This window comes from Oryx dammah, unplaced genomic scaffold, assembly GCF_014754425.2.
Source record: "Oryx dammah isolate SB20612 unplaced genomic scaffold, SCBI_Odam_1.1 HiC_scaffold_10, whole genome shotgun sequence".
NCBI classification, from domain to species: Eukaryota; Metazoa; Chordata; class Mammalia; order Artiodactyla; family Bovidae; genus Oryx; species Oryx dammah.
In genome coordinates this window covers 82,017,551-82,041,887 of record NW_024070194.1, presented here as the reverse complement: position 1 = coordinate 82,041,887, position 24,337 = coordinate 82,017,551, and the positions used below count along the sequence as shown (strand labels likewise).

Below are 24,337 nucleotides of genomic sequence, written 5' to 3'. Positions count from 1 at the left end.
ACTCAGCACCACTAAATAGTGACAGTACATGTCTTCTGATGAGATACAATATAAAGTCACAGCATCACTCCTCCGTAAGTGTTTAACTCAAATCATCCCTTTAGACAGAAGTTCAAGTTTACAGAATATGCAGAAATAAGAGCAAGTTAAATGTCACCATAAAGAAACATCTAGGAAAATCCCTAGCTTGTTCTCTTCAGAATAACAACGGCATGGAAAAAACGGAGTATTCTAGATTGATAGAGACTAAAAACACTTAACAACAAAATGTAACTGGTGAACCTTGACTGGATCCTGGTTTAGAAAACTATAAGAAGACATGGAAAATAATTAAGGACACATTAATACACTGAAGTATTGAAGGGTGAAGTCTCATGATGTTTGCAACTAATATTCAAATGACTTAGCAAAAACATCATAAAAATATATATACACATCTGTATGTGTAAATATGAATACACAAAGAGATACATATATGCAAAAATATTATTTGTTGATTTTAAGTAGTCAGTTTATGGTAATCAATATTCTAGTCTTTAAACTTTTCTGCATGTGTGAAAAAATTCAAATTAAAAGCAACAAACTTTTGTATTTAATGTTCAACATTTACAGTACCTGGTTCTTGAATGACATCTACCTTCCCCACACTGATCTGAAGTATTTCACCGTTCTTTGCAAATGTCTCCCATTCTGAATCAGTCTGCTGGCAGGATGGACACCAAGGGGCATAACTATAAAAGAATAATAGCTATTCAATATACATAAAACATCACTAAAACAAAATAGAGAAAGAGTATTTAAACTGACAAAATAAATTCTTAACTAGGAGGAGGCAGAAAAGCAAGTTTTTCCAAAGTTACTTGATACAGAAGTGTATTTCCCCTCTAGAATTTAATGTTATGAATATCAACTTCCTAGGGAAAAATTCACCAAGTTTAAGATTTTTCACAATTATTATACATGTAAAATACTTTATTTCAATGTTATTGCTATAATCAACACAAATTTTATCACTTTACAAATACTTTTTGATATTTGAGGGTAAACATTGTTTTGAAAGTGCTACTAAAGAAGGATAATTAGAACTGGACATGGAACAACAGACTGGTTCCAAATAGGAAAAGGAGTACGTCAAGGCTGTATATTGTCACCCTGCTTATTTAACTTATATGCAGAGTACATCATGAGAAACGCAAGACTGGAAGAAACACAGCTGGAATCAAGATTGTTGGGAGAAATATCAATAACCTCAGATATGCAGATGACACCACCCTTATGACAGAAAGTGAAGAAGAATTAAACAGCCTCTTGATGAAAGTGAAAGAGGAGAGTGAAAAAGTTGGCTTAAAGCTTAAATTCAGAAAACGAAGATCATGGCATCCAGTCCCATCACTTCATGGGAAATAGATGGGGAAACAGTGGAAACAGTGTCAGACTTTATTTTTTGGGGCTCCAAAATCACTGCAGATGGTGACTGCAGCCATGAAATTAAAAGACGCTTACTCCTTGGAAGAAAAGTTAGGACCAACCTAGAGAGCATATTCAAAAGCACAGATATTACTTTGCTGACTAAGGTCCATCTAGTCAAGGCTATGGTTTTTCAGTAGTCATGTATGGATGTGAGAGTGGGACTGTGAAGAAGGCTGAGTGCCAAAGAATTGATGCTTTTGAACTGTGGTGTTGGAGAAGACTCTTGAGAGTCCCTTGGACTCAAGGAGATCCAACCAGTCCATTCTGAAGATCAGCCCTGGGATTTCTTTGGAAGGAATGATGCTAAAGCTGAAACGCCAGTACTTTGGCCACCTCATGTGAAGAGTTGACTCATTGGAAAAGACTCTGATGCTGGGAGGGATTGGCAGCAGGAGGAGAAGGGGATGACAGAGGATGAGATGGCTGGATGGCATCACGGACTCAATGGACGTGAATCTGAGTGAACTCTGGGAGATGGTGATGGACAGGGAGGCCTGGCGTGCTGCGATTCATGGGGTCACAAAGAGTCGGACATGACTGAGTGACTGTACTGAACTGAACCGTAAACTAGCTAAACCAGTTTCAAATCCATCAAAGCTATAAATGTGATGACCAAAGACCAGAAGACTTGTTGCTAGTGGGTCCCCAGAATGTGAGTCACTTCCAAAGCTCTGTGGCAGTTTTGAAAAGCATTTTAAGAAAGAAAGTATAAGCTATAGCTAAACCAACTTTAATACTAAAGAGTTAGAGAAACACATGTCTTTAATTAGAACTCTGCTATTTACATTTATTTTTTCATTCAATAAACATGAACCGAGCACCACCTTAGAAGCGAGGCCACAACTCTGGAGAAGTCTAATGCATCTCCTTTCCTTATGGATTTTATGGCCCAAAGAGGTAATCAGAATCCAAGAGGCAAATGTGAGTACAGAAAAGATGCTGCAGAGACCCTCAGAAGCTGGGTGATCTCAGAAGAGCCCAAAGAAAAAGAACATCTGTGCTAAAGTAGGTGTTAGCAGCCAGAGAGGGATCAGGAATGTCCTCATCTAAGCAGAGTAAACAATATATGTGTAAGTGCAGAGAGATGAGCATTTTAGAGTTGTGTAAGGGGTCAGCACTCTATTTGAAGCTCTCTGGTTAGCCCTAAGGAAGTAAGAGAATTATGATCAGATTTACGTTTTGTAAAATTCACCCAGCAGTTCTGTGGATAATGGATCAGGGAAGAATAAGATGGAAGCAAAGAGAAGAGGTAGAAGACCAGCCCTGCCTATTTCCATCTTTAAAAAAAGACTAGTATAGCCAAGTCCAAGATCATTCTAAAAAGTCACTAATCGTGCTATTACAGTTCACCGTCCAAGCCCTCATGTTCAGGCGACAAGGACCAGAGAACATAGTCCAAAGAACAATCTGCTGACATGACATCTTTGAACGTGGATTTTTCTATAAGCACTTTTATCCCTACATTTCCAAGGCAAAATACATCCTGGTATACAGTCAGTGCTCAATAAATGTTTACAGAATAAGCAAATGAACCAACTTTAAAGAAAGTTATATTCTTCACCTGAGAAACTCTGTTATTTTCTAAATATCCAAATGACAGACTAGATTGGGTAAACAAGTGGTAAACTCTAGGGTGAAAAGGAACACTTTATTATTAAGTCCATTTCAAGAGGCATTTCAATATTTTGGATAAGAATTCTGCTGGAGGAATCAGAAAGACCAACTACAAATTAAGCATGTGACTTTGAGCAAGTTAATAATCCCTCCATGCCTCAGCTTTCTCGAATGTTAAATGAGACAGTAACAGCAGCTACCTTAGAAGGTTATTGAGAGATTAGATGATGTATGTAAAGCAAACACATATGAAGAAAATCATCAAAGTAAATGACATCTGTAATAAACGGTTTGGTTTCAGAGACATTTTCGTGGTGCATTAGCAAGCTCATGTGAGCCTTACAATAAAAGGAGAAAGAGAAAACCAATAGAAAGGGAAAGACTACAGATCTCGTCAAGAAAATTGAGATACCAACAGAACATTTCATGTAAAAATGGGCACAATAAAGGACAGAAATGGTATGGACCTAACAAAAATAGAAGATATTAAGAAGAGGTGGCAAGAACACACAGAAGAACTGTACAAAAAAGATCTTCATGACCCAGATAACCATGATGTTGTGATCACTCACCTAGAGCCAAACATCCTAGAATGTGAAGTCAACTGGGATTTAGGAAGTATCACTACTAACAAAGTCAGTAGAGGTGATGGAATTCCAGTTGAGCTATTTCAAATCCTGAAAGATAATGTGGTGAAAGTGCTGCATTCAATATGCCAGCAAATTTGGAAAACTCAGCAGTGGCCACAGGACTGGAAAAGGTCAGTTTTCATTCCAATCCCAAAGAAAGGCAATGCCAAAGAATGCTTAAACTACCACACAATTGCACTCATCTCACTCATTCTCCAAGACAGGCTTCAACAGTACGTGAACTGTGAACTTCCAGATGTTCAAGCTGGATTTAGGAAATGCAGACGGACCAGAGATTAAATTGCCAGCATCCACTAGATCATCAAAAAAGCAAGAGAGTTCCAGAAAAACATCTACTTCTGCTTTATTAATTACACCAAAGCCTTTGACTGTGTAGATCACAACAAACTATGGAAAATTCTGAAAGAGATGGGAATACGAGACCACCTTACCTGCCTCCTGAGAAATCTGTATGGAGGTCAAGAAGCAACAGTTAGAACCAGACATGGAACAACAGACTGGTTCCAAACTGGGAAAGGAGTACGTTAAGGCTGTATATTGTCACCCTGCTTGTTTAACTGATATGCAGAGTACATCATGCGAACTGCCAGGCTGGGTGAAGCACAAGCTGGAATCAAGATTGCCAGGAGAAATATCAATAACTTCAGATACACAGATGATACCACCCTTATGACAGAAAGCAAAGAACTAAAGAGTCTCTTGATAAAAGTGAAAGAGATGAGGGAAAAAGCTGGCTGAAAACTCAACATTCAAAAACTAAGATCATGTCATCTGGTCTCATCAGTTCATGGCAAGTGGATGGGGAAACAATGGAAACAGAGACAGACTTTATTTGGGGAGGGGAGCCTCCAAAATCACTGTAGATGGTGGCTGCAGCCATGAAATTAAAAGATGCTAACTCCATGGAAGAAAAGCTATGACCACCCTAGACAGCATATTAAAAAGCAGAGACGTTACTTTGCCAACAAAGGTCTGTCTAGTCAAAGCTATGGTTTTTCCAATAGTCGTGTAGGGATGTGAGAGTTGGACTATAAAGGCGGCTGAGGGCTGAAGAACTGATGCTTTTCAACTGTAGTGTTGGAGAAGACTCTTGAGAGTCCCTTGGACTGCAAGGAGATCCAACCAGTCCATCCTAAAGGAAATCAGTCCTGGGTGTTCATTGGAGGGACCGATGTTGAAGCTGAAACTCCAATACTTTGGCCACCTGATGTGAAGGCCTGACTCACTGGAAAAGACCCTGATCCTGGTAAAGTTTGAAGGCAGGAGGAAGAGGATGACAGAGGATAAAATGGTTAGATGGCATCACCGACTCGATGTACATGAGTTTGAGCAAGCTCCAGGAGTTGTTGATGGACTCTGAAGCCTGGCATGTTGCAGTCCATGAGGTCACAAAGAGTCAGACACGAATGAATGACTGAACTCACTGAACCTTACAACCTCACTGCTCTAAGGCCACAAGACAGATTCAGAGAGACATGTTGAAGGTCACTAAGACCACACAGAGCAAGAACCCAGATGGAGGTATTCCTGTGATAAAAGTGTTCAAGGAAAAAAAGATCCAACAGAGAGACAGACACACAGACAACAGGAATAAGACATACCTGGTGGCTCAGACAGTAAAGAATCTGCCTGCAATGCAGGTGACCCAGGTTTGATTCCTAGGTTGGGAAGATCCCTTGGAGAAGAGAATGACTACCCGGTCCACTACTATTTCTTGAGAAACTCCATTATAGAGGAGTCTGGCAGGCTACAGTCCATAGGGTCACAGAGTAGGACACGATTGAGCAACTAAGCATATGCATTTATATATATACACATTATATATATATATACGAAATTCTGAAGTACAATTTAATGAACGCTAGATTTTTTTTTGCTTTGTTTCCCTAGACCTGTTTTTGCATACAACTCATGGACACCTTTGCTATATCCATAATCATTAAATGAAACAAATTTAATCATCTAACAAAATCCTAGTGCCTAATCTCCAGATAAATTATTACATAAATCAGGATTTGGGTGAAACTGACCCTCAAATATACAAATACCATTGAGATAATTTTAGATACTCCATTTTCTTTGTAGCTGCTAACCAGTGGTTTGTGGCACTTTAATGCTATTATTTATTAGATTTAATCAGTTTATTGTGTTGGAATGTACCAAGGTCATCCATTAACCTAGTGTGTGCTTTGCTAATGGAGATAAACCATCCCTGAATCTTAGATGAGGGAACTGGTCTACTGTTGTTGCAACTTTTAAAGTTACTAATATTGTTTTGTATCTAAATGATCCCATTTAGAATCTGTTGTTCATTGTTCAGTTGTTAAGTCATGTCCATCTCTTTGCCACCCCAAAGACCACAGTGCAGTCTTCAGTACGCCAAGCTTCTCTGTCCTTCACTATCTCCCAGAGCTTGCTCAAACTCATGTCCACTGAGTCCATGATGCCATCCAACCATTTCATCCTCTATCATCCCCTTCTCCTCATGCCCTCAGTCTTCCCCAGCATTAGGGTCTTTTCCAGTGAGTCAGTTCTTCACATCAAGTGGCCAAAGCATTGGAGCTTCAACTTCAGCATCAGTCTTTCCAATTAATACTCAGGACTGATTTCCTTTAGAATTGACTATTTTCATGTCCTTGCAGTCGAAGAGACTCTCAAGAGTCTCCTCTAGTGCAATTTCAAAGCACCAATTCTTTGGTCCTCAGCCTTCTTGATGGTCCAACTCTCAAATTCATATGTGACTACTGGAAAAACCATAGCTTTGATTATACAGACCTTTGTTGGCAAAGTGATATCTCTGCTTTTTAAGCCGCTGTCTAGGTTTGTCATAGCCAACAGTCTTTTAATTTCATGGCTGCAGTCACCATTTGTAGTGATTTTAGAGCCCAAGAAAGTAAAATCTGTCATTGTTTCCTCTTTTCCCTCTTCTATTTGCCGTGGAGTGATGGGGTTCAATGCTATCATCTTAGCTTTCTGAATGCTGAGTTTAGAATCTACTACAAGATTCTATAAGATTTTATTTTCTTGGGCTCTAAAATCACTGCAGATGGTGACTGCAGCCATGAAATTAAGAGGCTTGCTCCTTGGAAGAAAAGCTATGACCAACTTAGACAGCATATTAAAAAGTAGAGACATTACTTTGCCAACAAAGATGCATCTAGTCAAAGCTATGGTTGTTCCAGTAGTCATCTATGAATGTGATAGTTGGACCATAAAGAAAGCTGAGTGCCGAAGACTTGATGTTTTTGAACTGCGGTATTGGAGAAGACTCTTGAGACTCCCTAGGACTGCAAGGAGATCCAACCAGTCAATCCTAAAGGAAATCAGTCCTGAATATTCACTAGAAGGACTGATGCTGAAGGTAAAACTCCATTACTTTGGCCACCTGCTGTGAAGAGCTGACTCATTTGAAAAGACTCTGATGCTGGGAAAGATTGAAAGCAGGAGGAGAACGGGATGACAGAGGATGAGATGGTTTGATGGCATCACCAACTCCATGGACTTGAGTTTGAGCAAGCTCTGGGAGTTGAGCAAGCTCTGGCGTGCTGCAGTCCATGGAGTCGCAAAGAGTCGGACACGACTAAGTGACTGAGTGAGTGAGTGAAGTCGCTCAGTTGTGTCCGACTGTTTGTGTCCCCATGGACTGTAGCCTACCAGGCTCCCCTGTCCATGGGATTTTCCAGGCAACAGTCCTGGAGTGGATTGCCATTTCCTTCTATAGGGGATCTTCCCAACCCAGGGCTCGAACCCAGGTCTCCCACATTGTAGACAGACGCTTTACCATTTGAGCCACCAGGGAAGTCCCAAGTGACTGAACTGAAGTATAAGTAAAATACCTCCAGGGCCCAGATGAATAAAAAGAAGGAAAAGCACATGATCCTAAAGATGTTTCTCTTTTCTCTCCCTCTCCTTCTTCTCCCCTCCCCTCTTCTAAGTCTCTTCCTCGTTCCCACCCTCCCTTCCTCTCCCTCATTATGCATAGATAAATGTAATTTAACTACATATACATGAATAAGACTAATTACAATAGACTGAACACATTTATATTAAAAAAACAGCTCATAGTGGCAGTCTTCTAAGAACTATAATAGAGTTGACCTGCTCTAATTTTGTCTTTTACATGTAAATTAATCCTTTGATTTAAAAATGTCCAAGAGGAATTAGTACCTTTATAGTCATAGAAACTGCAAAAGAGTATTTTTAAACTTTTTGAAAGTGACAGTGGCATGTAAAATTAGTATACTTCATAAAGACATTTGAAGTATTCTATATCCCAGAAAGCAAAATACTGCTAAATCCATGAACTTAGGTGTCAGTCTAATGTTTTTAACCATTACTGGGAAAGAGAATTCAACAGCAAGCTTTTGTTCTCTATACTGGTATTCATGTACAAATCACACATGTCCATCTGCTACATGTAAGGTGGCTGAAGGCCCCTGAGTCTCTGACTGCATGAACTCACTGAATTTTGTATGAGATTTCATTAAGCATATTAGAAAGAATTAAATATATTTTCTAGAAATAAAATTTCATGAAAAATAATTTTTATTCCCCAATAATGGTCAATTTTTTTGTCTTGACTTAAACTTTACCAGTGTTTCCCAGAACATTCTCGTATTTTATCCTTGCAGACATGAGATGAACCATGACAGATACAGTTAATTTTCACTTAGAACTTACTTTGACTAACATACTCAGAAGAATCTGTAACAATGAAGACAACATCGGTATACTAGGTTCATCTTTCTATGACTTACTATATAAAACCAAATCATAATGTCAACAAATAATGCCTTAACTACAAGTGATATTCTTCTTTCTGGAAAATCTGGATAAACTCTTATTACCCAAGACTTGAAAGTATTATGCTCAATTCTCTTTCTTAGAAGATCATTTCTAAGACATGCTATCATAAAATGTAGAGAAAAAATAAAAATTGAGAGTTCTGTGAAAACCATGACATCTGCTAGAGAAATGTAATAATTTCACTAGAATTAATACTCCACAAAGGCCAACAACTGGTGCCTTGCTTGTAACCTAGAACAGAGCCTGGCACAATCCAGGTCACAAAAAATATGTATTATATCAATGAACAAAGGGAAGATGATAGTGAGTATGGATACCAGGAAATCACTGTTCTTCAGTGATACACTAGCTCTTGATTAAAGATTAAAGTATATTATTTGTTCATTCACTGAGTCAAAAGTATTTACTGAACACCTAGAATTTGACAGTTATTAAGGTTTTGTAGATAAACAAGAAAAAGAAAAACTCTGTTCCTCTACTTAAAAGCTTATCATCTACAGGAGGAATAAGACAAAAATCAAGTACAAAAACATATAAATTAATTTATGAATTGTGAAATAAGGCCACAATAGATACAAACAAGGCACCGTGAGAAAGAAGTTTCCTACTGGCTAGGGTACAGGGAAGGCAGGCACCTGTCTGAATGGTGAGGTGTCAGAAATGAGCTCAAAGCAATGCTCTTCATTTGCAGAATTTGGAGAGATGGTAAATACATAGGTGGGCCTCTGAATCCTTTAGGAAAAAGGCTTCCCCTTACATGGGTCAGGTACTGAGAGCCTAAGCACAAGTCAGCCAGGCTCTGTGCCTTCCTCCAGGTTTCCCCAAAGCATAGCTAATCTCCTCAGCTTGTACGGGGGATTGCAAAGCTCAGGCGTGCATTCTAGTCCTGGCCATACCCACCACCTATCAAAGATATGGCTTACAGCTTCAACCTTCCCAGTTTTAATTCCTTGGTTAATGAGAATGAGAATCAAGATACTGCACCAGACTGCTGTAACGCTCAAATTCTGAGACAGGGCATTCTGAACATGTGACGTGAACAATGTAGCTGTTTACTGTGACTGAAACGACAATCATGACCATGGAGATGATGCGGAAACAATCTGAAATCAAATGCTTATACTTCTATGTTAGCCTATAAGCTTCTCTTTTGCATGTTTATCCATAACAGTACCCAGGGCAGTGGTTTCTAATCAGAAGCACTTAGAAGTGTGTATAGGGGATGGACTAAAACTTTGTTGATGTCACATGACTGCTAGGATATCATGGGATACCAGGGGTACCAAAGGTTTTGCAGTATGTGAGCCATCCTCACATATCAAACAGCTGTGCAAGCCAAAATGTCAATAGTACCTGGAGAGAATTGCTGAGGAACACTCAACAGAAAGGAAGCACCCATTAAATATTTGCTAAACAAGTGCTACCTATGCTACTTATCTCCTTCGCACACAGTCACCTGAAACTGAGAAATGTAATTCATTCATCTTCATGTTCACAAGTCCCCAACTTTGAATCTGACACATAACAAGCATCTAATGACTGTCTCTTATACATTCAATCAACAGATCATGACAATCGATGAAACTGCAAGAAATTATAACTATCTAACATGGGTAAGTTAAGGCAACAATGTTCTGACCAAGTATAAGAAGGATACTGGAGAAACAATGGTAAATCCAAGTGATCCTAGGGAAATAAAGGAGGGTTTCCTCTATCACCAGACTCACTAGTTTCCATTCTGAAACATGAATATAAATTAATTTAACACAAAGACTCATTTCTCCTCTGGATATCTGTTTAAACTATATAGGCCAAAACTAAGTTTTATGGATGTCTATTGATGTCTTTGGGGAAAAAAGCCACGAGAAGAGTATACAAAACTGTATTATATTGCATACTTTCGTACTTAAAGAGAACAAAAGTAGTATTTTCAAGAACTTATATGATGGGGAAAGAGCAAGTGTTTACAATAGCAAAAGGTCCTAAGAGAACGCACTTCTCATAGCAAACACCATCTTCCAACAACACAAGAGAAGACTCTACACATGGACATCACCAGATGGTCAACACTGAAATCAGATTGATTATATTCTTTGCAGCCAAAGATGGAGAAGCTCTATACAGTCAGCAAAAACAAGACCAGGAGCTGACTGTGGCTCAGATCATTAACTCCTTATTGCCAAATTCAGACTGAAACTGAAGAAAGTGGGGAAAACCACTAGACCATTCAGGTATGACCTAAATCAAATCCCTCAGGATTATACAGTGGAAGTGAGAAATAGATTTAAGGGACTAGATCTGATAGACATTGTGCCTGATGAACTATGGACCGGTTCGTGACATTGTACAGGAGACAGGGATCAAGACCATCCCCATGGAAAAGAAATGCAAAAAAGCAAAACGGCTGTCTGGGGAGGCCTTACAAATAGCTGTGAAAAGAAGAGAAGTGAAAAGCAAAGGAGAAAAGGAAAGATATAAGCATCTGAATGCAGAGTTCCAAAGAATAGTAAGGAGAGATAAGAAAGCCTTCCTCAGTGATCAATGCAAAGAAATAGAGGAAAAAGAACAGAATGGGAAAGACTAGAGATCTCTTCAAGAAAATTAGAGATACCAAGGGAACATTTCATGCAAAGTGGGCTCGATAAAGGACAGAAATGGTATGGACCTAACAGAAGCAGAAGATATTAAGAAGAGGTGGCAAGAGTACACAGAAGAACTGTACAAAACAGATCCTCACAACCCAGACAATCACGATGGTGTGATTACTCACCTAGAGCCAGACATCCTGGAATGCGAAGTCAAGTGGGCCTTAGAAAGCATCACTACAAACAAAGCTAGTAGAGGTGATGGAATTCCAGTTGAGCTATTTCAAATCCTGAAAGATGAGGTTGTAAAGTGCTCCACTCAATATTCTAGCAAATTTGGAAAACTCAGCAGTGGCCACAGGACTGGAAAAAGTCAGTTTTCATTTCAATCACAAAGAAAGGCAATGCCAAACAACACTCAAACTACCACACAATTGCACTCATCTCACACGCTTGTAAAGTAATGCTCAAAATTCTCCAAGCTTCAGCAATACATGAACCGTGAACTTCCAGATGTTCAACCTGGTTTTAGAAAAGGCAGAGGAACCAGAGATCAAATTGCCAACATCCACTGGCTCATCGAAAAAGCAAGAGAGTTCCAGAAAAACATTTATGTCTGCTTTATTGACTATGCCAAAGCCTTTACTGTGTGGATCACAATAAACCATGGAAAATTCTTCAAGAGATGGGAATACCAGACCACCTGACTTGCCTCTTGAGAAACCTATATGCAGGTCAGGAAGCAACAGTTAGAACTGGACATGGAACAACAGACTGGTTCCAAATAGGAAAAGGAGTATGTCAAGGCTGTATATTGTCACCCTGCTTATTTAACTTATATGCAGAGTACATCAAGAAATGCTGGGCCGGAAGAAGCACAAGCTAGAATCAAAACTGCCAGGAGAAATATCAATAACTTCAGATATGCAGATGACACCACCCTTATGGTGGAAAGTGAAGAAGAACTAAAAAGCCTCTTGATTGAAGTGAAAGAGGAGAGTGAAAGAGTTGGCTCAAAGTTCAACATTCAGAAAACTAAGAACATGGCATCTGGTCCCATCACTTCATGGGAAATAGATGGGGAAACAGTGGAAACAATGTCAGACTTTATTTTGGGGGCTCCAAAATCACTGCAGATGGTGATTGCAGCAATGAAATTAAAAGACACTTACTCCTTGGAAGGCAAGTTATGACCAACCTAGATAACATATTAAAAAGCAGAGATACTAATTTGCCAACAAAGGTCCGTCTAGTCAAGGCTACGGTTTTCCCTGTGGTCACGTATGGATGTGAGAGTTGGACTGTGAAGAAAGCTGAGCACCGAAGAATTGATTCTTTTGAGCTGTGGTGTTGGAGAAGACTCTTTAGAATCCCTTGGACTGCAAGGAGATCCAACCAGTCCCTCCTAAAGGAGATCAGTCCTGGGTGTTCATTGGGAGGACTGATGCTAAAGCTGAAACTCCAATACTTTGGCCACCTCATGCAAAGAGCTGACTCATTGGAAAAGACCCTGATGTTGGGAGGGATTGGGGGCAGGAGGAAAAGGGGATGACAGAGGATGAGATGGCTGCATGGCATCACCAGCTTAATGGACATGAGTTTGAGTGAACTCCAGGAGTTGGTGATGGACAAGGCCTTGCGTGCTGTGATTCATTGGGTCACAGAGTTGGACACGACTGAGTGACTGAACTGAACTGAACAAGGCAATTGAATGGACAATATTATGAAACAATGGGAATAGAGAAAAGAAAACATCAGAAGGCCATTTCAAGATTAGATAATCTTACCTAACCCAAGAAAGAACAAACTCTTCAAAAGAGGTTAAGAGAAAGAAAGCACAGCAAGCCAATCATAGAAACATGGCAGAAACAGAAGTAAAATGTTAAAAAAGAATATATAAAATTAAATACAAACAGAAAACCTGAATGTACAAAAAGTCCACAGCATTAAAGAAAATGTTAGTATACTGTATTGGTGTTTTTCTTTCTGGCTTACTTTACTCTATAATAGGCTCCAGTTTCATCCACCTCATTAGAACTAATTCAGATGTATTCTTTTTAATGGCTGAGTAATACTCCATTGTTTGTATGTACCACAGCTTTCTTATCTATTCGTCTGCTGATGGACATCTAGGTTGCTTCCATGTCCTGGCTATTATAAACAGTGCTGCGATGAACATTGGGGTACATGTGTCTCTTTCAATTCTGGTTTCCTTGGTGTGTATGCCCATCAGTGGGATTGCTGGGTCATAAGGCAGTTCTATTTCCAGTTTTTTAAGGAATCTCCACAGTGTTCTCCATAGTAGCTGTACTAGTTTGCATTCCCACCAACAGTGTAAGAGGGTTCCCTTTTCTCCACACCCTCTCCAGCATTTATTGCTTGTAGACTTTTGGATCGCAGCCATTCTGACTGGCGTGAAATGGTACCTCACTGTGGTTGTGATTTGCATTTCTCTGTAATGAGTGATGTTGAGCATCTTTTCATGTGTTGTTAGCCACCTGTAACACCAATACAGTATCAGTTCAGTTCAGTCGCTCAGTCGTGTCCGACTCTGCGACCCCATGAATCGCAGCACGCCAGGCCTCCCTGTCCATCACCATCTCCCGGAGTTCACTCAGATTCACGTTCATCGAGTCCGTGATGCTATCCAGCCATCTCATCCTCTGTTGTCCCCTTCTCCTCCTGCTCCCAATCCTTCCCAGCATCAGAGTCTTTTCTAATGAGTTAATTCTTCACATGAGGTGGCCAAAGTACTGGAGCTTCAGCTTTAGCACCAATACAGTATACTAACACATATATATGGAATTTAGAAAGATGGTAATGATAACCCTGTATGCAAGACAGCAAAAGAGACACAGATGTATAGAACAGTCTTTTGGATTCTGTGGGAGAGGGCAAGGGTGGGATGATTTGGGAGAATGGCATTGAAACATGTATAATATCATATGTGAAATGAATCGCCAGACTAGGTTCGATGCAGGATACAGGATGCTCGGGGCTGGTGCACTGGGATGACCCAGAGGGATGATATGGGGAGGGAAGTGGAAGGGGGGTTCAGGATGGGGAACACGTGTACACCCATGGCAGATTCATGTTGATGTATGGCAAAACCAATACAATATTGTAAAGAAAAAAAAAAAATTAGTGGGAGAATTTTTCAGGTTTTAAAAAAGGTTTCAGAACAGAAATGGTAAATTACAACAAATATAGTTTTAGATATTTTTCCTTAACAGAGAAGTGCTTTTTTAAAAACTGAAAATTCAACTGCAAGGATACAAAAAATTGAGTGTTTGAAAGACAAAGAAAACACAACAAATTAAATTTTACAATAGGGGTTTTTTGGGTCTTGGAGAAAAAAAAAAAAAGCTAAGTTCTAAAAAATAAATTTTTTTTTTCTTAAAAATAAATTATTGACACTGATCTAACCAGGAATTGTGTTATAGGAGATTGGTACGAATTGGGACAGAAAAGAAAAAATTCCCAGAGGAGAGGTAGCATATAAACAAATGAAAAAACTGTCATTCAAAGTAATGTTAAAATTGTAATACTGGGTTGGGCCATTCTGAACAAACTTTTTCGCCAGCCCAACATTATCAGAAAGCCTCCTAATTTTCTTTAGAGATATTAAATATATCACCAGTGGATACTTAACAATCTCCATTTATTATGGCCAGTTCATCTAAACAAAGTGATAACTTATCGGATGTTTGAAAAAATTCCTAGAAATTTATAGTAGGTCTATAATAGTACTGAAGTTAAATTTTATGTTTTAAAGTGTTGAATTTTGTCAAAGGAGTATCACAAAGAGCCAAATTTTCTTCAGGATGAGCACAGAGATTCTTGAATTTGGATGTACATAATGATTTAAATCCTCTTCCTTTATAGCCTCACTTTGTATTGACCTATTATAGTGAAGTGAACTCAATGGAAAGAGAACTTCTAAAAAGATCTCAAGTGTCTATATAGCTTGCAAGTGTCATCCTGAATCAGAGTCCAAACAGTCTCCATGTCCAGCTCTATCTGTTGCATCTTGAACTGCATACAGATTTCTCAGTAGGCAGGTCAGGTGGTCTGGTATTCCCATCTCTTGAAGAATTTTCCACAGTTTGTTGTAATCCTCACAGTCAAAGGCTTAGGCATAGTCAATAAAGAGAAGTAGATATATTTCTCGGAGAAGGCAATGGCACCCCACTCCAGTACTTTTGCCTAGAAAATCTCATGGACGGAGGAGCCTGGTAGGCTGCAGTCCATGAGGTCGCTAGAGTCAGGCACGACTGAGAGACTTCACATTCACTTTTCACTTTCATGCATTGGAGGAAATGGCAACCCACTCCAGTGTTCTTCCCTAGAGAATCCCAGGGGCGGGGGAGCCTGGTGGGCTGCCGTCTATGCGGTCACACAGAGTCAGACACGACTGAAGTGATTTAGCAGCAGCAGCAGATATATTTCTGGAACTCTCTTGCTTCGATGAACCAACAGATGTTGGCAATTTGATCTCTGGTTCCTCTGTCTTTTCTAAATCCAGCTTGAACATCTGGAAATTCATGGTTCACGTACTGTTGAAACCTGGCTTGGAGAATTTTGAGCATTACTTTGCTAACATGTGAGATGAGTGTAACTGTGTGGTAGTTTGAGCATTCTTTGGCACTGTCTTTCTTTGGGATGGAATCCCAAATGCCACTGGACTTTTCCAGTCCAGTGGCCACTGCTTAGTTTTCCAAGATTGCTGGCATATTGAGTGCAGCGCTTTAACAACATCATCTTTTAGGATTTGAAATAGCTGGACTGGAATTGCATCACCTCCACAAGCTTTGTTAGTAGTGATGCTTAAGATCCTCTTGACTTTGCATTCCAGGATGTCTGGTTCTAAGTGAGTGATCACACCATCGTGGTTATCTGGGCCATGAACATCTTTTTTGTATAGTTCTTCTATGTATTTTTGCCACCTCTTTTTAATATTTTCTGCTTCTGTTAGGTCCACACCGTTTCTGTCCTTTATTGTGACCATTTGTGCATGAAATGTTCCCTTGGTATCTCTAATTTTCTTGAAGAGATCTCTAGTCATTCCCTTTCTATTGTCTTCCTCTTTCTTTGCACTGATCACTGAGGAAGGCTTTATCTCTCCTTGCCAGCCTTTGGAACTCTGCATTCTTAAAGGGGTATATCTTTTCTCCTTTGTCTTTCACTTCTCTTCACATCTATTTGTAAGGCCTCCTCAGAAACCTATTTTGCATCTCTTTTTCTTGGGGATGAGCTTGATTAGTGCCTCCTGTGTAATGTCACAAACCTCCATCCATAGTTCTTCAGGTGCTGTGGGCAAGAATCCCTAGAAGAACTAGAGTAGCCCTCATAGTCAACAACAGTCCAAAATGCAGTACTTGGATGCAATCTCAAAAATGAACAGAATGATCTCTGTTCATTTCCAAGGCAAAACATTCAACATCACAGTAATCCAAGTCTATGCCCTGACAAGCTGAAGAAGCTAAAGTTGAACGGTTCTACAAACACTTACAAGGCCTTCTAGAACTAACACCCAAAAAAGATGTCCTTTTCATTATAGAGGACTGGAAAATACAAAAGTAGAAAGTCAAGAAATACATGGAGTAAGAGGCAAATTTAGCCTTGGAGTACAGAATGAAGCAGGGCAAAGTCTAATAGAGTTCTGCCAAGAACGCACTGGTCACAGCAAACACCTTCCAACAACACAAGAGAAGACGCTACACCTGGATATCACCAGATGGTCAATACAGAAATCAGATTGCTTATATTCTCTGCAGCCAAAGATAGAGAAGCTCTATACAATCAGCAAAAACAAGACTGGGAGTTAACTGTGGCTCAGATTATGAACTCCTTAGTGCCAAATTCATACTTAAATTGAAGAAAGTAGGGAAAACCACTAGACAATTCAAGTAGGACCTAAATCCAATCCCTTAGGATTTCTGTTCCCCTTCATCCCCTGGGTAAACCGTTTACCCATCATGGCCATAAAATACTTCCTCCCAAAGCAGCCGAGAAGCCAGGCAGGGTGACACCCTGCACCCAGGGCCCTCATGGGGCAGGCCGGACACGCCTGCGCGGCAGGGAGGTTGGGCTCAGCCAGGCCAAGCAAGTCCTTGGCTGCGCGGGTCTGGGCCCAGGTCGAGACCATGGGCAGTGCTGGCTTGGGAACAACGCCTGCAAGGACCGTGCGGCGGGGTCGGGCAGGCACACTCACAATTTCAGCATCCACTCGCCCTCCATCACCAGCGTCCAGTTGGAAGCTGTCATGGGCCGCACCAGGCTCTGCTCCGGCGGCTGCGCGGCCTGCTCCCGGTCGGCCTCCGCCTCTGCCACCGCCACGACCCAAGCGGCCAGGAGCGCCGCGAACAGCGGGCCGCGGCGCCCTTCCGCCATACCGGGACGCGGAGCCGGGCTCTTCCCGGGGCTACGGAGAAGGGCGCGGCGGGCCCGCCGACCCGGCCTTCCCTGGTGGTTTGCCAAAAGCCCTGCCCGACCCGCTGCGCCGGCGGCGGCCCGCCTCTTACAGGCCCGGGCTTTCGAGGCCACGCCCCTTCCGCCTAGACTCGCCGTTGCCCGGGGCGTCGGTTGCCTTGGCAACGGCCGTCCTTCCTTCCGGACGGCAGTGTTGAAGATAAGCTGTGACCCAGTGTTGCATAACCAGAGCCTGACTAGCTAGTGCCAAGTAACAGGTTGGCGCATGTGGTTTCTTTCTAAAGAGAAAAGTGGCCAGTAATTAAGATATGCATCCTCTATTCAATGATAGCAAAAATAGCAACAGTGGACTGCAAGTAAACTGTTTTACTGTAATGAAAAAAGAAGGGATGCATTGGGCATCCCTTACTGAAAAGGAGAGGAAATTTTAAGTACTCTGCATGTGTATAATGAAGTAGCACTGCCTAATAGTAAATAATGAAACCAGACCGTGCAGTTTTAATTTTTACAAATTGTTTAAAGCATGGATGCTAACAGATAAAATGAATCAGTTTATAAGAATAGTGCCAGTTGCAATAAAATGGACCTCGAGCTCCTCTTGGCTACACATTTGTCAGATCTAAAATGAGAGTAACCTTAAATTATTTGCAGATCTCTTTCCAGATACACGTTTGATGCATCTGTACCTTGAGATTACCACACCCAAGAATGTATGACAATTACCATTAGAGGCCGGGTGTGCTTTTACACGGAGAAGGCAATGGCAACCCACTCCAGTACTCTTGCCTGGAAAATCGCATGGACGGAGGGGCCTGGTAGGCTGCAGTCCATGGGGTCGCGAAGAGTCAGACACGACTGTGCGACTTCACTTTGACTTTTCATTTTCATGCATTGGAGAAGGAAATGGCAACCCACTCCAGTGTTCTTGCCTGGAGAATCCCAGGGACAGGGGAGCCTGGTGGGCTGCCGTCTATGGGGTCGCACAGAGTCGGACACGACTAAAGCAACTTAGCAGCAGTGCTTTTACAAAATTTGGTTTAAAAGAAAAGCATAGTGTGGTCCACTTATCATGAAAAACAGTAATTTCTGTCCTGGGCTTAAGGACAACTATACAACTAAGAGTACTGCAATGAGATCAGTATCCAATCTGTCCTTACAGGTGAGAAAAAGAAAGGTGACTTTTGCCTGCAGAGACAATCATACCCTAGTTCAGTTCAGCTGAGTTGTTCGGTTGTGTCTGACTCTTTGCAACCCAATGGACTGCAGCATGCCAGGCTTCCCTGTCCATCACCAATTCCTGGAGCTTGCTCAGACTCATGTCCATCGAATCAGTGATGCCATCCAACCATCTCATTCCCTGTCATCCCCTTCCCCTGCCTTCAATCTTTCCCAGCCTCAGAATCTTTTCCAATGAGTGAATTCTTCACATTAGGTGGCCAAAGTACTGGAGCTTCAGCTTCAACATTAGTCCTTCCAATGAATATTCAGGACTGATATAATTTAGGATGGACTGGTTTGATCTCCTTAGGACTCTCAAGAATCTTCTTCAAAAGCATCCATTCTTCAGTGCTTAGCTTTATTTATAGTCCAACTCTCACATCCATACATGACTAGTGGAAAAACCAAAGCTTTGACTAGATGGACCTTTGTTGGTAAAGTAATGTCTCTTTTTTAAATATGCTGTCTATGTTTGTCATAGCTTTTCTTCCAAGGAGCAAGAATCTTCTAATTTCATGGCTGCAGTCACCATCTGCAGTGATTTTGGAGCCCAAGAAATAAAGTCTGTCACTGTTTCTGTTGTTTCCCCATCTATTTGCCATGAAGTGATGGGACTGGATGCCACCATCTTCATTTTTTGAATGTTGATTTTTAAGCCAGCTTTTTCACTCTCCTCTTTCACTTTTCGTCAAGATGCTCTTCAGTTCCTCTTCACCGCCATAGGGTGGTGTCATCTGCATGTCTGAGGTTATTGATATTTCTTCCAGCAATTTTGATTCCACCTTGTGCTTTATCCTGCCCAGTGATTCCCATGATGTACTCTGCAGATAAGTTAAATAAGCAGGGTGACTGATGGGACCCACATGGGGTCTCATTGATAAAATAGCTCATTATGTCAACCTCGCAAACAAAGAATAAATCACAGTATTCTGTAAGACTGACCAAATTACCCAAATGGCATCATGTTATCTCACTGGTGCCTAACTTCTCAAAGCTGCAAGAGCACCAGATTCCAGACCTTCAGCTATGTGACCATTCCTTCAGAGAATTGTCATTGGTGGGGTATAAGAAGGACTCTGTCAGAAACAGAGAATGCTGGCTCTCCTTAAGAGCCAGTCACCCTCTCTTTTCCCTCTAATAAATTTCCTTTTCTTGCCTGACTGCCCGACTCACTCTTTTTCTCTCTGCACTAACCTTACAGCAACAATACAGCCTTGATGTACTTCTTTCTCAATTTGGAACCAGTCCACTGTTCCATGTCTGGTTCTAACTGTTGCTTCTTGACCTGCATACAGATTTTCCAGGAGGCAGGTAAGGCTGTCTGGTATTCCCATCTTTTGAAGAATTTTCCGCAGTTTATTGTGATCCACATGGTCAAAGGCTTTGGCATAGTCAATAAAGGAGAAGTAGATATCTTTCTGGAACTCTCTTGCATTTTCGATGATCCAATGGATGTTGGCAATTTAATCTCTAGTTCCTCTGCTTTCTCTAAATCCATCTTGAACATCTGGAAGTTTTTGGTTCACAGACTTTTGAAGCCTCACTTGGAGAATTTTGAGAATTACTTTGCTATCATGTGAGATTGCTGCAGAAACCAGTACTATGAGAAACCAAGCACCACATTCGGAGAGTTAGAGATCTCGGGTTTATTATGCCGGCAGGCCCAGAGGAGTTCACCTCCAACCTCTGAGCCCCAAACAAAGGAGTTATACAGTTTTTACACACGAACAGGCATAATTAAGCAGGCTTGTGGGTCTGCAGGGGCTGGGTGATTGCAAAGAGCAGGACAAGGGTGAGTGAAATAAGCTCTAGTTCCTGGTATTGTGAGTCCCCATTTTCTGAGACTTAAGTGATCCAGGCTTTGCAAGGAGCAGGCTGAGTTATAGAGGTAGAAGCAGCAGGAGGTTATGTAAAATTTTAACTTTTCTTCTTCAAGATGAGTGCAATTGTTTGGTATTTAACTTGCTGGTATATATATATATATATATATATATATATATATATATATATTGAGTGCAACACTTTCACAGCATTATCTTTTAGGATTTCAAAGAGCGCAACTGGAATTCCATCACCTCCACTAGCTTTGTTCCTAGTGATGTTTCCTAAGGCCCACTTGACTTCAGACTCCAGGATGTCTGGCTTTAAGTAAGTGATCATACCATTGCGGTTATCTGGGTTATTTGGCCTCAGGCCAACAAACAGGGAGGAAACACAGCCCCACCCATCAAAGAAACTTGGATTTACTGAGTATGGCCCCGCCCACCAGAACAACACCCAGTTTTCCCCACAGTTAGTTTCTCTCATTAGGAAGCTTCCATAAGCCTCATCTTTATTCATTACAGGGCAGACAGACTGAAAACCACAATCACAGAGAACTAACCAAACTGATCAAATGTACCACAGACTTGTCTAACTCAGTGAAACTCTGAGTCATGCTGTGTAGGGCCACCCAAGACAGACGGGTCATGGTGGAGATTTCTGACAAAATGTGGTCCACTGGAGAAGGGAATGGAAAACCACTTCAATATTCTTGCCTTGAGAACCCCATAAACAGTGTGAAAAGGCAAAAAGATAGGACCTGAAAGATGAATTCCCCAAGTCAGCAAGTGCCAATATGCTACTGGAGAAGGGTGGAGAAATAACTCCAGAAAGAATGAAGAGATGGGGCCGAAGTGAAAACAACACCCAGTTGTGAATGTGACTGATAATGGAAATAAAGTCCGACACTGTAAAGAGCAGTATTGCATAGGAACCTGGAATGTTAGATTCATGGATCAAGGTAAATTAAAAGTGGTCAAACAGGAGTGGCAAGAGTGAACATCAACATTTTAGGAATCAGTGAACTAAAATGGACTGAAATGGGTGAATTTAATTCAGATGGCCATTATATCTACTACTGTGGGCAAGAATCCCTTAGAAGAAATGGAGTAGCCATCATAGTCAACAAAAAGTCCTAAATGCAGTATTTGGGTGCAATCTCAAAAATGACAGAATGATCTCTGTTCATTTCCAAGGCAAACCATTCAGTATCACAGTAATCCAAGTCTATGCCCCAACCACTAATGCCGAAGAAGCTGAAGTTGAATGGTTCTGTGAAGACTTATAAGACCTTCTAGAACTAACACCAAAGAAATGATGTCCTTTTCATCATAGGGGACTGGAATGCAAAAGTAGGAAGTCAAGAGATCATACCTGAATTAGGTGTTAATTGTAGTTGCTCAATTCTATGTGGAATCAGCCCTTATTCTCAAAATATAGGACCCAGTTTTACAAACCATTGTAAATTTGGATGAAGTCCTTGAAATAAATGTTACCGAAAATCAGCTATCTTTTACAGATCAATCCTATAAACTCAATGGAAAATATTTTGTTTTTAAAAAGAAATAGCATACACAGAAATTCTATTATTCTTTTTAGTGTCCCTTATATATGTAAGGGGCTTCATTGGTGTCTCAGATGGTAAAGAGTCTGCTTGCAGTGCAGGAGACCTGATTCAGTCCCTGGGTTGGGAAGATCCCCTGGATAAGGAAATGGAACCCACTCCAGTATTCTTGCTGGAAAATCCACAAGACAGTGGAGCCTGGCAAGCTATAGTCCGTGGGGTCATAAAGAGTCAGACAGGCGTGAGTGATTTCACTTTCTTTCTTTTGTATATGTACATGATTGGCAAAATATTTTTTTTCTTAAAAAGATCTGATATTAGGAAATTACTATTAATTTTGTTGGGTGTGATAAGTGCTATGACTATATTTTATGAAGTCTTTATTAGTTACAGATAGTGAATTATTTATGAGTAAAATGATATGATATCTAGAATTCACTTTAAAATACCCCAGAAATAAAATTCAGGGGGTTGGAAGGAAGATGCATGAAACAAAAGTGGCATCACATCAATCAAAGCTGAATCTAAGTTCATTTTTGCTATTCTCTCTACCCTTGTGTAGGCTGGAAATTTTGCAAAGTGAAAGAGAGTATCATGGCTGAAGCTCTTCCTTGTTTCTAACACAAATGACCTTCAGACTAGAGTCAGTAGGAAGGTGTCTAGCAAGAATGTGTAGGCAAGTGAATGTGGTGGGGTGGCATAGATGAGAGATAGCACTGGCCTGATACTTCTTACCTTTGTGATTTGGAGCTAAAATCATTTAACACCAATTTTCTGTTTGAATGCAGGTAATAATAGAGCCTACTGCAGATGGTGGCTGTAAGATTAAATGAGATAAATAAAATGCCAGGGTTCTATCCTTCTTTGCATTTAAAGCATGGGATCACAGTTTATAGAAGATTGGTACATGGTAATGGGAAAAAGAGTTTTTGTCCCTAGGGTAGTTTCCAATGATGGCACTATGAGGCAGTTATGCTTATACAAAAACACATGGTTCCTAATAGGAAAAGAAAGTGAAGTAACAAATAGTCCAATAGTAGAAAGTTCAAATACATGGTAATGAACAAAGACCTTGGTAAAAGGTAAAATTGGTAATATAGGGCTTAATATTATGAAGATAATCAACGAGGGTTGAGGAGATTGTATTCAAATTGTAAACTCTGTAATAACAGGGCATAGAAGTAATGCACAATGGTTTTCATAAGAGGATGGGGAAACTGGCATGGAAATATTAAATAAGCTACACAGTGCTGTAAAAGTTAGTCCATAAAGTGATAATCGCACAGGAATTTAATTACACAAACACATTTGCTAAATGCCTCTTAGGAACAAGAGGAATTCTAGACATCATATCATTTTACTCATAAATAATTCACTATCTGTAACTAATAAAGACTTCATAAAATATAGTCATAACACTTATCACACCCAACAAAATTAATAGTAATTTCCTAATATCAGATCTTTTTAAGAAAAAAAATATTTTGCCAATCATGTACATATACAAAAGAAAGAAAGTGAAATCACTCACGCCTGTCTGACTCTTTATGACCCCACAGACTATAGCTTGCCAGGCTCCACTGTCTTGTGGATTTTCCAGCAAGAATACTGTTCCTAAGAGGGAGAATTATTAAATAGGACACTTCCTAGAACAGATAGTAGAAGAAGCCATAGATGATTCAAATAAACTGAGTTGTCCCAAGCTAGTGACTAGAAATGAACCCATAAGGAGCCTTGATAGGCCTCTAAGAAACAGCAACTCCTGGATGACCTCTTGGGGAAATCAATTAATTTTTTTCGGAACTAATAAGTGACTTCAGGGAAAGCTGCATACAACAGAAATAGACATAGATCAATTCTCTTCTGTAATATGGACAAACATCTCATCAACAAAATCTATAAAACTACCTAAAGAAAGAAGGAGAGAAACATGCAAGACATACGAAGAAAGCTAGAGGATTTTGTCGGAGAAGGCAATGGCACCCTACTCCAGTACTCTTGCCTGGAAAATCCCATGGACAGAGGAGCCTAGTGGGCTGCAGTCCATGGGGTCGCTAAGAGTCAGGCACGACTGAATGACTTCACTTTCACTTTTCACTTTCATGCAGTGGAGAAGGAAATGGCAACCCACTCCAGTGTTCTTGCCTGGAGAATCCCAGGGATGGGGGAGCCTGGTG

General features: G+C 40.6%; 1 protein-coding gene across 1 annotated transcript in view; it reads right to left on the bottom strand.

Annotated features, from left to right (window-relative positions):
- The window catches only part of TMX4 (thioredoxin related transmembrane protein 4), a 63,691-nt gene extending 46,037 nt beyond the window's left edge, over positions 1–17,654 (bottom strand). Inside the window, exons 1-2 of the mRNA XM_040248325.1 lie at positions 17,340–17,654; positions 616–731 (exon numbers count right to left, since the gene is read on the bottom strand). Of these exons, the coding sequence (XP_040104259.1) occupies positions 616–731; positions 17,340–17,518 (295 nt within the window). The 5' untranslated portion in view covers positions 17,519–17,654. The remainder of the gene's footprint in view (positions 1–615; positions 732–17,339) is intronic.
- Positions 17,655–24,337: the final 6,683 nt, after the last annotated feature.